General features: G+C 28.9%; 1 protein-coding gene across 1 annotated transcript; it reads right to left on the bottom strand.

Moving 5' to 3' along the window:
• Positions 1-2475: 2475 nt before the first annotated feature.
• On the bottom strand, positions 2476-4743 carry LOC109812277 (putative pectinesterase/pectinesterase inhibitor 20). The gene is made up of 2 exons (XM_020376203.3): positions 3675-4743; positions 2476-3332 (listed from the first exon to the last, which is right to left on the bottom strand). Exons 1-2 carry the CDS (start codon positions 4669-4671, stop codon positions 2635-2637), a joined length of 1695 nt encoding a protein of 564 aa, XP_020231792.1. The 5' UTR covers positions 4672-4743; the 3' UTR covers positions 2476-2634.
• Positions 4744-13594: the final 8851 nt, after the last annotated feature.

The following is a 13594-nucleotide window of genomic DNA, read 5'->3' as shown; positions in this document are numbered from 1 at the left end:
AAAAATTTAAGTGACAAGTTATATATATGAAAAAATTATATTTAACAAGATAACTAAAATTGTATTAAAGAAATATTTTTTACTAAAATAATAAAATAAAATTGATATTAAATACATTAAATGATCAAAATATTTTAATATTTATACACTTTTAATTTTATTTTTTTACATATGATTTTAAAAAATACATAATAATACATTTTTTAATTAGTTAGTTTTCAAATAACAAAATTTTAAAATTTCAAAAATTGAACCAAAAAAGATTGATTTGGTTCGATTCAAATTTTATAATTTATTTAAATCAAATAAATTGAATCACACTTAATTTTTTATTTAATTTAAATTATTTTTAAAACAAAAATAAAATCAAATTACATCATCACGAACATTTCTAGAATTAAGCATAGGAACAAATTTGTGCCTAAGGTTTATTGGTATTAAGTTTTTTTTGGTGCTTAAGGTGTGGGGCGGCTAATTTTTTTTTTGTGCCTATGGGGTGGTGCGGGTGCATGTGAACAATTATTTCGTGTCTATCATTTGTCTGATCTTTGAGACAATTTTACGAACAAATTACGTGCATTAAAAAAAACACAAGCAAAATAAACCCTATGTAATATATATATATATAAATCCTAAAATTCAGAAAATGAAACAATCAACACAAAAATAATGCACCAAAACAACAACACAAATCAAAGAGAATTCGATAGGGAGTAGGCAAAAATATGGTCTAGCTTCATTTGATCTTTTGAGCCTTTTACAAGAGATGATAAAATATGCATGAAACTTTACTCACAACTTTTGAAAATATGGAGATTAGTGTATTAAATGTTGGAATAAATACTTTTCACTATCTATTTACATAGAAAGTGATAATTTGTTTTGCTTATATTCTATTTTGACGTACTATTACTATTTTGTTGTGTTTGATATTAAAATAGAGGGCTTAGCCATCTTGATCCTACGCTTTGATTAAAAAAATCTTAACTAGTGGATTAGTCATTTTTATTGATTTGAATTTCCAGCTTATTTGCAAATATGTTTTTCATCTTTAAAAAACTAAACCTCCTTTTTAGCAATCTTAATCGGTTGATAACAACCAAAATCCATATAAGACAAAGGTGTGGGTATATAGAAAAAAAAATTTATATTTGACCTCAGCATGTTCATAGATCATTAAACTTATAAGCGAAGCAAACCGCTCCTTTAGTTTTATGGATTTCAATATGTTAACTTTAGAATAGTTTGTTATTCGTTATTTCATGAAATGGTAATAAAAATAATATATACACTAATTAGCCTTGAATTTAGTGCTAATTACACTTACACCCTTGTTCATTGAAAAATTACAATTACTTCCCTTGTTTTATACATATTTTTTGGTGAACTAGCTAGAGTATCCTCAATTAGAAATCAATGATTAATGTCTCGAGGTAAAAAAATCCATTAAAAATTAGCCTCTCAATAAATTATATATTTTCATACACAAATACTTAAAGATTAAATATCTATTCACATGATTAAGAAAAAATGGTATTTGTTTGTGTCAGATATTTATACATTATTCTTACTTACATGTTACAGCCATTATTAAAAAAAAAAAAAAAAAAAAAACAAAACGAGTCGTACCTGTAAGCATAAAAATAAGAGTCGTACCTGTAAGCGAAGATAAGAGTCGTCTGTAAGCGAAGATAATGTAATTTTTAATATATATAAAAAGTGTCAAATGTAATTAATAACACTAATCTCAAGGAGTGTTAGTGGAATTAAACACCCCCCCCCCCCCCCCCTTCATCCAAAACAAAAAACAAAAAACAAAGCAATTATAGAGTTCAACATCTAAGAGTTAAACAAACAAGCCATTTGCTGGTATTAGGAAATAAACGTACTTAATTCTAGTCTGCATGCATTGTTGAATATTGTGTTAGTATTTGATACGATACGATGACTATATAAGTTAATTTAGTCCACTCTTTTAAACACATTTGTTATTACTTCTCCAATTTTATATACGCGGAATTCAGGAGTTTAGAGCGAAGAAGTACTGGTTGCGTGCAGGGATCGGAATTGTATTAATCTTCAATCGTAGAAGTATACTCTAAGGGAAATTTTGGCCAAGTTAGGTCAAGTTTGGAAATTTTGTTTGTGGAGGTGCATGGTATCTCCACCTCCTAATCTCTGTACGCTTATAGCAACTGATGCAGCTTCTTGAGGTTGTAACTTCCTTTGTTAGCATAATTACCCACCCCCCCCCCCCCCCAACCAAAAAAAAAAAAGTAAGGCAACTTGCGATTTGTGTTTTACAATATGTCAACATGTTGCGGAATCATTAATTCAGGAAATAATTGTTTTTCTTTTTCAAATTCTCTTAAAAAACTGAAAAGTAATTGTTTTATTGTAAAGAAAACCAAATACCTACAGATATTTCGAATTTAAAGACACCCATAAGCTCGGGCGACATTAAAACTAGTGATCTCTAAATATTAATTCGTGGAAGTATTATTAATAATTGTCATTTGTTAATAATAATCTTACAATACAGTAACAGTGCATTTATTTATAAACACGTGCACTGGTATTAAAAGAATAAGCAACTTTGTTTATATGTAACTAGATTGTAAGTTAATTTTTTGACTATGTCAAAATCAACCCGCTCAAGTATGGGACGCCAGTTTGAGGTAGCCAATCATCCCCATCCAAGAAGTTAAAGACAGTAAAATTAGCCGCATCAGTAGCATTGATAACATGATAACCAGACCATGTCACTCGGTTACTAGTGTTTGAACCAGGTCCAGTATTATTATACTCTGCGTAGTACAACGTGCTTAGGGCAAAATCCCCACTCCATTCTTTCCAACCAGAAGGTTTTATCAAACTATCCATGAAAGACTGCATAAAAACTGTCCTTGAGTATTCCTTCCATGGCCTCCCAAGGTAGGTGTTCACGGTTCCAACCACAGGAGCCAAATCATCAGCAGCTTTTATAGTTGCGTTGTGTATGGAAGTTCCTGTGTTTTGGTTTGGATCTGTTCGGCCTTGTGCAGTGATGGCATTGAATTGTCCACTCATGGGAAGGCGGGGATATATGTTACATGTTTGGAAAACAACAGCTGCATTTCCGAATATGAAGTCAACGGTTCCATAGATGTCACATTCACGGTAAAACTGTCTAAGAGAGTGCGTGTACAATGTGTCTTGATACCCTTCAAAGCTGCAGCTATAGAAGGTGGACATGTCAGCTCCGTTTCTCACTGCAACTGCTTGGTGTTTACTTGGCCCCGCAGTGTTTCGAAATGTTATGTTAACTGCTACGAACCCTTGTGCCACCACAGCTACAATACAAGTGCACATGAAATTACAAATAAGTGGTTGCCGCAAAAATTTATAACTCAAAAGCTGGATTAATTATTAATTTTATTTTGTTTTATAATCATGTCACTGTTATGATCACTAATTTTTGTGGACAACCTCTAACTGATTATTGTTAGCAAAATCTCTCTTTTTAATCATGTTTAAACTCAACACCTCACTCTAGTGGGCCGAGTCTTTCATGCTATGTTATGCAGTCTTAGTTCTGAATAATGGTTTTCTAGCTTTTTATCTTGAAAGTAAGTTGGATTAAACATGCATGTGTTAGAAAGATATGTATGTGCAATGATTTAACTTTTGCTCACCAAATGTAGCTGAGTTGAATGTTGTGAAGTTATCGACAACATTGTGATCACCGGTGATAATCGTTTGGTTGATCCCATCTCCAACCATCATCAAGTACTTTTTGTTTTTGGCTATGGAAACATACTCTTGATACACACCTTGTGTGACAAAAATTAGAAAGTAGCCATTACTAGCAACTGTGTTATTTGGCGCAGCTGCTATAGCATCGTTGATAGTGGTGAAGTTCCCGCTTCCATCTTGGCTAACAACCACGATGTCATTAACCAATACACTTTCGCTGCTATCTTGAAGTAGCTTTCTCCCGTGACCTCTAGCAGAATCGTAAATGGCACGTACACGGTTTGACATCTTTAATGGTAAACGACCGTTGCGGAAACCCAAATGCCTCCCATTGGATTGAAATGATGTTTGGATTTTCTTCTCAGGCACCCAACCTTTTGTGAACAAGTCAAGGGAAACACTGTGAAGCTTCTTGTCATCAGAGAGTGAGGACAAAAGATTGCTCTTCACTCTTTGATCTGAATCTGTGGTTTGTAACCCTTCTAAACAAGTTTCTTCGTTTGTCAAAACAGCACTAAGTAGGGTTTGTTGTTCTTCGGCTTGAGCGTTGGCAAGAACATCGCTAGCATTGTCAGCAGCATCAAGTGCGTTTGATAAGTATTCAAAGTTTAGTTCAGCGAGGAATTTACAGTCTTCAAGGGCTCCAATTGTGGGTAGGGACAAAGAGGATTTGTCTTGAAGAAGTGAATTTACTGAGTTCAAGAATTTTCGGGACTGGGACAAGGACTTCCGGATAGAAATTCTGCCATAGTCAATGATGGTGCCATTTTGGTTAGCGAGCACAGTTTTGCAGAAGGAAGGGTCTACGGTGGAGTTGCAAATGGTTTCTGGGGGAACGACTTCATGGTTATTATTAGCAGCTATGGAAATCGGTGCGAAGAAGGATAGCACAAGGGTAACACAGAGTGTAAGAAGGGACAAGTTCGTGAAAGCCATTGGATTTTTTGGAAAGAAGGATTATGCTAAGGAAACTTGGTATGGGAATGAGATTAATGCATGTTGAGGGCCACTTATATAGACATAAAACGAAGATCAATTTGATGTTTTAAAATGGTAGGTCATACTTCGTAACCTGAAATTAGAACGAAATCACACGTATTCAAAATGTCAACTAGAAGGAATTTGCGTGTGCCTAATTGATTTGATGTGATTACCATGAGCGTGAGCGCAATCAACTCAATACGTACCAACTCGCCATTATGAAATATTTCCGTAGCATAGTTGAGATAAAATATTCATTGAGATACCTATAATCGTGCATGAATGCGAATGTTCAAAATAATGATGATTATTTGTATATATTGTAAAAAGAAAGAAAGTAAATAAGTACTAAATAACATCATCTCTTAAATATGTAATTAAAATTTTGATTATTATATATTTGTATATATAAAAAAATATTTATTGAGAAAATATTAGATCCTTAAATAAATTTAACTCCATCGATAAATTAGTTCTTAATTTTGGATTAAAAGATAACTGATTAAAAAAATTCCTTTAGAATTAATATGATTCTTAATATTACAAAGAAAATTAATTTGCTCAATAAAATTAGCATTGTCTATTTTTCCGTGGGAATAATAGCTTTTGGCAGATCTAATAAATGGGTTTGAAAACAAGATCCATCGGGAAATTTCTAAAAGGAATTTTTTACATGGATTTAGAACCAATGTAAAATAGTTATTTCAAATTACAAAATTATTATTATCATATGTCATTTTTTTATACCAGCTATGCAAAATACTGTTTTTGTAATAGTATTATATAAATATTTTTTTTTCATTCTTTATGTAAATACAGGTGAAGGTCCAAACAAAATTACTGGATATGTAATAAAAAAAAATGGGAAGAGTGTAAATTTATTATTAAAAAAACATTAGCGCTGATGATATAATTCTCTTTTAATTAATTTCAAATATTTCAAATGCGCGAACAATATATTAATAAAGATGCATATATACGCATAAAGAATAAAAATTATTTATATAAAGATTAAAATTCCAACACAGGCCTAGGAATTTGCTTTCACCCATTTTTTCCTTTCTAATTTTTGGAAATTTTTTGTTCCTATCGAAGTGTTTTTTTCATCGTGGAGGATAAATCCAAATAAATTGTCAACTCGAATTAATTTGTCGAAGAGATGAATATTGTCTCAAGTACAAAATATATCAAGTATATTTTGTACGTGTTTTTGTTTCTCATCTTAGCAAAATAGTTATTACCTTTTTTTCTATCATATCCGGTAATAGATCGGATTTAGAATGATGCATGACTTGATTTTTATGGGGTTTTGTCTAATGATGTTTATATTCATCGAATTTTATGGGGTTTTTTTTAAAGTCAGTATGCATCGACGAATTTGATCCATAATGCAAATAAGAGAGACTTTTATTTGGTACGTAGTAAATAAAACTGATATAATATTAATATTATATTAATTGATAAGAAAGAGAGACTTTTATAATATTAGTAATTTTATTAATTGATAAGAATGAAACTGATATATTACTAAGAATTTGTTTTTGTCTCTTGCTTATCTGATAGCATGCATGGAATATTATTTTAGTTTGTCAACTACGGGGTTGGTTCCCAGCAATCATAAGAGACGTAAACACCTAAAATAAGTCACGAAACCATCGCTTATTTGATCAAGATATGCGATCATTGTGTTGTCTCGTCGTCAAAGTATGACAAAAATCCCAGCGAAGTCATATAATAATAATTTTATATAACTAAAATTTTACTATTTATGATTTATAGGATAAATGTTTTTTGGATGACTAAGATTTATAATGAAAAAATATTTTAAATATATAAATTATAAAATAATTTTTAATATATAGTTTAGATTTATGATAATAATTTATATTATAATGTATAATATTATTTTAATTATTGATAATTTAAAAATAGAAATAATTTTAAAATATGAAAATAATATATAAAAAATAACATGTTAAAATAAAATTTGCAGAAAACACTTTCGTTAGACCTTGTGAATTGAAAAAAAAACATTCTTAAGCCACTACAACAAATTTTGTTATTAACGACAATTATTTAATAGCAATAATTTAATTGTCGTCATATATAAAAATATTAATGGCTAATATATAATAGCCACTAAAATGCATTTATATTACACTAAAGTTTACTATTAACGACAATTATTTATTAGAAAAAATTTAAGTCTCACATCGATTAGAGATAAGATAATTAAATAGTATATAAGTGAGTAATAATTATCACCTTACAGGTTCATTTTATAGGGTTGACTCCTAATTTACTATTCTAAATTGGTATCAAATCACTCATTATTACCAAATTTAATAGTGTTATAAAACAATTAGAGAGCAACTTTCATCTTATAAATCTCACATTTTTTAAGAGACAAAATAATTAAAAAAAATAAATTAAAAAATATATAAATAAAAGACAACTCTCATCTTACAAATTAATTTCACACCGAGTAGAGATAAAAAAAATATATAAGTTGTGAATTTAGAAAAGGAAATTATAGGAATAAATTATTTAAAGTAAATGAGACAATTGAAAAAAAATAACTTTTAATAGCCTTTAAAATGGCTACTAGAATTGCCATTAAAAAAATAATTTTTCCGACAATTTAGTAGATTTTTGCTAGCATTTTATATAAATGTCGGTAATAGTATTAGCGACACTAGATACACCAGCATTTATTTAAATGCTGGTAAAAAAATAATGACTATTTATATGACCGCTAAATAATAAATTAATTGTTACAAAAAATTAATTTTGGTGTAGTGCAAGTATTATATATAGAAAATAAAACATTCTAATAATCCGTTGGAAATATTACTTTGCCGTCTGAATAAAAATTGTTTAAGTCATAAGTAACTTTCTTAGACTTGGAAAAATATTTTTCATATTTTTTTAATAAATATGAATATTTGAATTAAATATTTTTTAGTCCTTTGAGATAAATTTATTTTTGTCTTTCAAATTTAAAAGTAATTTGTTTAGTTCTTATAATTTTTTAAAAAAATTATTTTAGTTTCTCTTTCCAAATATCATTATTGAATCTGTCGTACGAAATTATTTAATAATGTATTATTAATGAAAACATTAAATTCAATCGATGTTATATATGAAGATAAAAAAAAATTAAAAAAAACGTAACGCGAAAAAAAAAAATCCTTCAAACTGATTTTTTACATTACGGGAGTGCTAGTATAAAAGTAAATACTAATTTTTAAAAGTAAAATTTAATTAAAATTTTAAAAATATATGTATATATTTGACTGAAAACACAATTACTGTAAAATAAAGGGAAAAGGGTGAGAATAATTGACAAATATTAGAGCACTTAATTAAAATTTTGCAATGAAAAAGAAATTATTTAAATAATTAGGTTAACTTAAGAAATGAAAATCAGGAGTAGTACTGTAAGTAGATATATAGGAAAATAAAAAAGAAATGTTTCTTTTAGCTAAGGTAATGACAAATATTAAAATCACAAGTTGATAGTGTGAACTGTGAAGTGTAGATAGACAATATATAGTATGCCGAAAAGCATCTTGTGAATGAGCAGCAGCGTCGGTGATTAAAAAAAATGAGAAGCAATATTTGATTATCTGAGTGCATTTTTTTTTATAATTGATAGAAATTACAATGATGATAGGAGAGTTCAAACAATTAAATATTAGTTGAGACATGTAATCTGCCCGACAATTTTTCCTATATTTGATGCAAATTTACTTGAGTTTCGTGGGTTATTGCGTAACTTTTCTAGTCTCTTTTCCATTTTTGGACACTAATTATAAGGAGGGATATTTATTGTATGATCATGTTCCCGATAATGTATGGCTAAAGATATTGAAATGGTCATGAGAAGACAGAAGATAAGCGAGCTGTTGTCAAAACCAGCTATTAGATGTACTAATTATCTTGTTTTTGCAAAGTTTAACACACAAATTCTACCTTGACCCTTTCTTTTCGTATTAAAGGCTTAAAAAATAAGCTAACTAGCTGCTAAGCTTGACTGTATGAAAGTACGAGGAAGATGGAGCGCTGTGCATCCCAGTCAAGCGCTAAACAACTAGCTAGAGATTCAATACCTCTTTACAACTTGGAAGCGAAGCTTCTTTGCAATAACACAATGCGTTCAACAGAATCAAAGTGTGCGTAGAGTTTACCAAATCAACATAATAAAAAAAAGGGTATACAGCTCGCGATACAATAATCTACTCTGTCAACTTAATTAGTTTACATATAGTCATTTACATGTTTGATTTCACTTTTATGTGTTTTTTCATATTTTGTGAAAGCTGTTCGAAAGCTTTACCTTACGGAACATTCTATATAATAAATAAAAAATAAATTATATAAATGAGTTTGATATTATAACTTAATTTCAAACTTTAAAATATTAGATAAATAGTTAGATTTTTTTACTTATTCAAATATATTCAATTCTAATATAAACATCACAAATAACATATTTTAAAATTTTAAAATATTAAATATATGGATCTTTCTCTTTTATATATTACTGAACACATCTAACTTTAATCAATATATAACTTATTTTACATTTGAATTTCAACATATAATTTTTCAAAAATTAATATATAGTTATAGGTTTCACATCTCAATCTCAACTTAATTCTTTCAGACATGCCATGATCCATTAGTTCATATGTAAACACCGATACTGGAGTTTAAATTAATGCCTAACATGCAACCAAGATGACGCGTTTTTTCCTTATGCTGTACCTGACGATTTAGTCTGCAGAAAAAATGTAATTGGGGCTTTACAATGGAAAATGTTACGAAAATGATTGCTCAAATAGGTAGAATAGATAGGGAACTTTCTACGTAGACTACGAAGAATATGCATGCACATGGAATCTTATTCGCAGGTTAATTAGATTTGGACCATCCAATACAAAGTCACGATGATGATGATGTTATGCTGTAAGCAAGAAATATAATTATCAAAAGCACTAGTGGTTTGATAGCCTACTTGGCATGGACTTAAAGGCTGATAAATTATGTGTGTGTGTACGTAATACACTTTTTACTCTTACTAAAGGGGTTGCTTAGAAGCACGAAGTTATAGTATCCAGCCTGTAGCAAACATATGCTAAAAATTTTCCACGCCAGTGGTAGTTATTCAAACCACTATAACACATGTCTATTACGACAATCCACTAGATCTTACATTTGACGGTACAAATTAATCATTTGCCAAATAATATAAGAGCATTAGTAATCTTATAATGCAGAGGGCACCCCGAAAAATCTGACCATGAAAACAAATTAATTAATATAAGATCCACCCACAAATAATACACAAAATTATTTATATCCACACAAAATTCAATCACTAAACGGTCATTTTTTAAAGTGTAAGCATTTATTAATTAAGTTTTTATTACGTGAATAAAAAATAAATAAAATAAAATAAAAGAGTTGTGATTACATAAGAGTTAATATGTATCATTAAACTTTCTAATGTTAACTGAAAACGGTTTGTTTTAATAAGTTTTATTATGAAATTTATTGAAATTTCATTTATAAGAGTCATAGTTATTTTTGTAAATTTAAGTAACTTTTTTAGATACTTCCTAAACATCTCATTTTTCATCAAAATAACTCGTGTACTGCAAACATCCATTATAATTAATTTGTATGACAGAGATTTTTTTCCTCAGTTGTATGACATAGATTTGTGGAGTGGGAAGGGAGAGATGTCTTTTCTTTTGCTTTATATATCACCTTAATAGTATTAATTTTGTTGATATGATAAGGGATGGAACTAAAAAATAATATATGGGGATCACAAATTTCATTGCTAAAAATATGTACTCTGTGGAAGCAGTTGAAATAGAAAGAGTTAATACAAGACGAATTATCCTATCAACCAAATGGTAAATTGATTTTTCTGAAGATGATAATTCTTTACATAACTTAGAAAACATTGAAATATTTTGAAATCAGAATACTTTAATACATCAAGCTCATAATGTTGTAATTGAATCTCAAGTGAAATTATCTTGATTAGGGAAATCCTTTGGATAATATTTCATTAAGTGCAAAATTAAAACAAATATCAAATGACCGTTAATGCCAAGTATGCAATATTTGCATCACCTTTAAGATTAATTTGCTCTTCTTTCAAAAATATTATTGAGAATAGTGTGTGTTGTTGAATACATTCTTAAGAAACTACATATTAAGTGAAAATGAGAACCCCCATCAAGTATCTCTACCTTTTTGTAAGGTACCAATTTGATTTTCTCCTTTCTTTGTCTTAATTTCATTATTGAAAACATATTGAATTTTCATAAACTGGACATCTTTAAGCTCATCATGCCTTTTAGAATAACAATATTTATAATGAATGTCAAACTTGTAAAAATTGGTGAACATAATTAACTTCTCTAGATGATGTAACCAAAGTCAATTGCAATCTATGAGTTATTTAATCAACATAGTAAGCACAAGGACATTCTTTGAGAAATAAGGATTATAATAATCTATTTCATTCACCACACATATTGCTAGAACCATCATAACCCTGATCCTGGATATTTTTATCAAAGAGATCATGACGGGAAAGGATTGAACATATATCTTTTTTAAGGGTTGTTGTCGTGGTATCTTTGACATGTACAATATGGGGAAAAAAAGTCCTTGAATGAAACCATTTTCATCAACAAATATCAAAATAATAATCATTTAGCTCTCTTTTTAACTCATCTCGAGCTTCCTCGACAAGAAAATTTTGGCATTAACAATTTTTTTCCTAATAACATTTTGCACTTTACTTGCAATGATCTATGAAACCTCCTTTTGAATTGAATTTTAGGAGATGTGTGTATGGCATTTTGTGAAACATTTTATAAGACAACATTGGAAACTTTTGTTGTGTACCGAGGGGGTTACCACATATATACACATGTTTCCACATTGGTGAGATACTGTCCGCTTTTGGCCCAAACCCTCACAGTTTTACTTTTGAATATCACCCAAAAGGCCTCTCAACCAATGGAGACAAGTGTGTGTATAAACACATGTTCATCCTCTTATTTGAATGATGTGAGACTTTGCTTGCATCCTAACAACTTTATTATTATAAGTTGTTAAAAACTTTAAAAGTTCAACAAAATTGCCTCTATTTTTTAGTCAAAACTTCTATCATTTCCTTTAAAAGTGCATGATTGAAAATTTTAAATTCAATCTTTTGTTTTGTAATAAAAACTTAAAGCCTTTTTTTTATATATAAATACACTCCCTTTTCTTTTTTTAAAAAGGCAAATTTTTAAAATATCTTTAATTTTTTTATTTTATAATTTTACACCACCATAGTTTAATTTAATATTTTCTCCTTCTTTTTCACACTTTTTTTTCTCTCCCTTTCAATTTTCACTTGCATCCCTTGTCCTCCCTTTACCTCACTTATTTCAATAAGTAGTTTTAATTTTTTTGATTTTCGCATTACCTTCTTCTCCCTTTCAGTTTTCACATTGTTACCTTCTTCTCACTCTTTTAAGTTTTCCAAGCACCCTAGAATTAGTCCGCGACAACATTGTATATGTGTGTGTTTCCCTTGACAATGTTAAAGGTATCAAGTCAAACGCGTGTTTTTTCTCAAAAAATTTCCTTCCCTTTCACAGGCACCCTTTCCTTTTCCTTTCGTGCATGTGAAAAGGGATGGAACGAAAAAAAAAACAATTATTTGTGCATGGTTGGTTGAAATTTTTCATGAGTTACTTGCATTGGTAACATATTTAGTAGATGACAGAGTATAAAGGTATTCTATTGAATTTAAATTTTTTCTTACTTTCAAAAGATAATTTCCTAAAAATTTATTTTTAGTGTTTCAAAAGATATTTTACAAAACAATAAAATTAATGTTCCGTAAAGTTATTCCCAGAAAGTAAAATTAGTGTTTCAAAAAGCACTTTTCAAAATAGTAAATTTAGTATTTTGAAAATTATTCTCTTAAAACATGTAAAAAAAACACAATTCTAGAAAGTAATTTTTAAAACACGAATTTTATTATTTCAAAAAGTACTTTTTAGAATGTTAAAATTAATATTTCAAAAAATATTTTTTGAAACACTAAATTTAATGTTGTGCTTTCTAAAACTATGTTTACAAAATAACCTAAAATCAACGAGAGCACATGAATGTTGAGGAAGGGGTGCGTGGTAAAGTGGAGGAAGTGTTTCAAGAAAAATGTGTATCTAATTAAATACCTTCGACATTGACAAGGATGAAACTGTCAAAGAAGTCACACACACTTATAATATTGTTGCACACCATTTTTGTTGTTCGACACATGTCAAAACTAAAAGAGAGGAGGGTAAAATTGTGAAAATTGAAAGGGAAAAAGATAGTAATGTAAAAATTAAATGAATTAAACTACCTATTGATATAGATAAGGATAGAGAAAACAAGAGGTTATGTAAAAATTGAAAGAGAAAAGAAAAAAAAAAGTGTGAAAAAAGTATTAAATTAAATGATAGATGTGTAAAATAAAAATAAATAAATATATTTTTAAAATTACTTTTTTAAATAAAGAAAATATGATATATATATATATATATATATATATATATATATATATATATATATATATAAAGGTGTGTATGTGATGAACCAAAACTCAATACTTAATGGATTGATGTTAATCGGCATGACTCGTGGGCTTTTCTGAGCCCACGGAACACAGACTCAAAAATCTATAATAAAAAAAAATTGGAATTCATACTCATGTGTTGGTCCTTTTAGAACATGGCAATGAAGTGAGATGAGATTTCATATATTTGTCCTTGTAGATCCACTTCAATTCCGTCTCTTTAAATTTAGAAAA

Source organism: Cajanus cajan, chromosome 6, assembly GCF_000230855.2.
Source record: "Cajanus cajan strain Asha chromosome 6, NIPB_CcT2T_4, whole genome shotgun sequence".
NCBI lineage: Eukaryota > Viridiplantae > Streptophyta > Magnoliopsida > Fabales > Fabaceae > Cajanus > Cajanus cajan.
The sequence above is the reverse complement of the archived record's forward strand: the minus strand, read 5'-3'. Positions and strand labels throughout refer to the sequence as shown.

Bases quoted from the DNA above. Each gene is read 5' to 3' on its own strand.
- LOC109812277 (XM_020376203.3), bottom strand. From the start codon at position 4,671: ATGGCTTTCACGAACTTGTCCCTTCTTACACTCTGTGTTACCCTTGTG. The intron at 3,333-3,674 runs GTGAGCAAAAGT...CTTGTATTGTAG, and splicing joins ATTCAACTCAGCTACATTTG to CTGTGGTGGCACAAGGGTTC.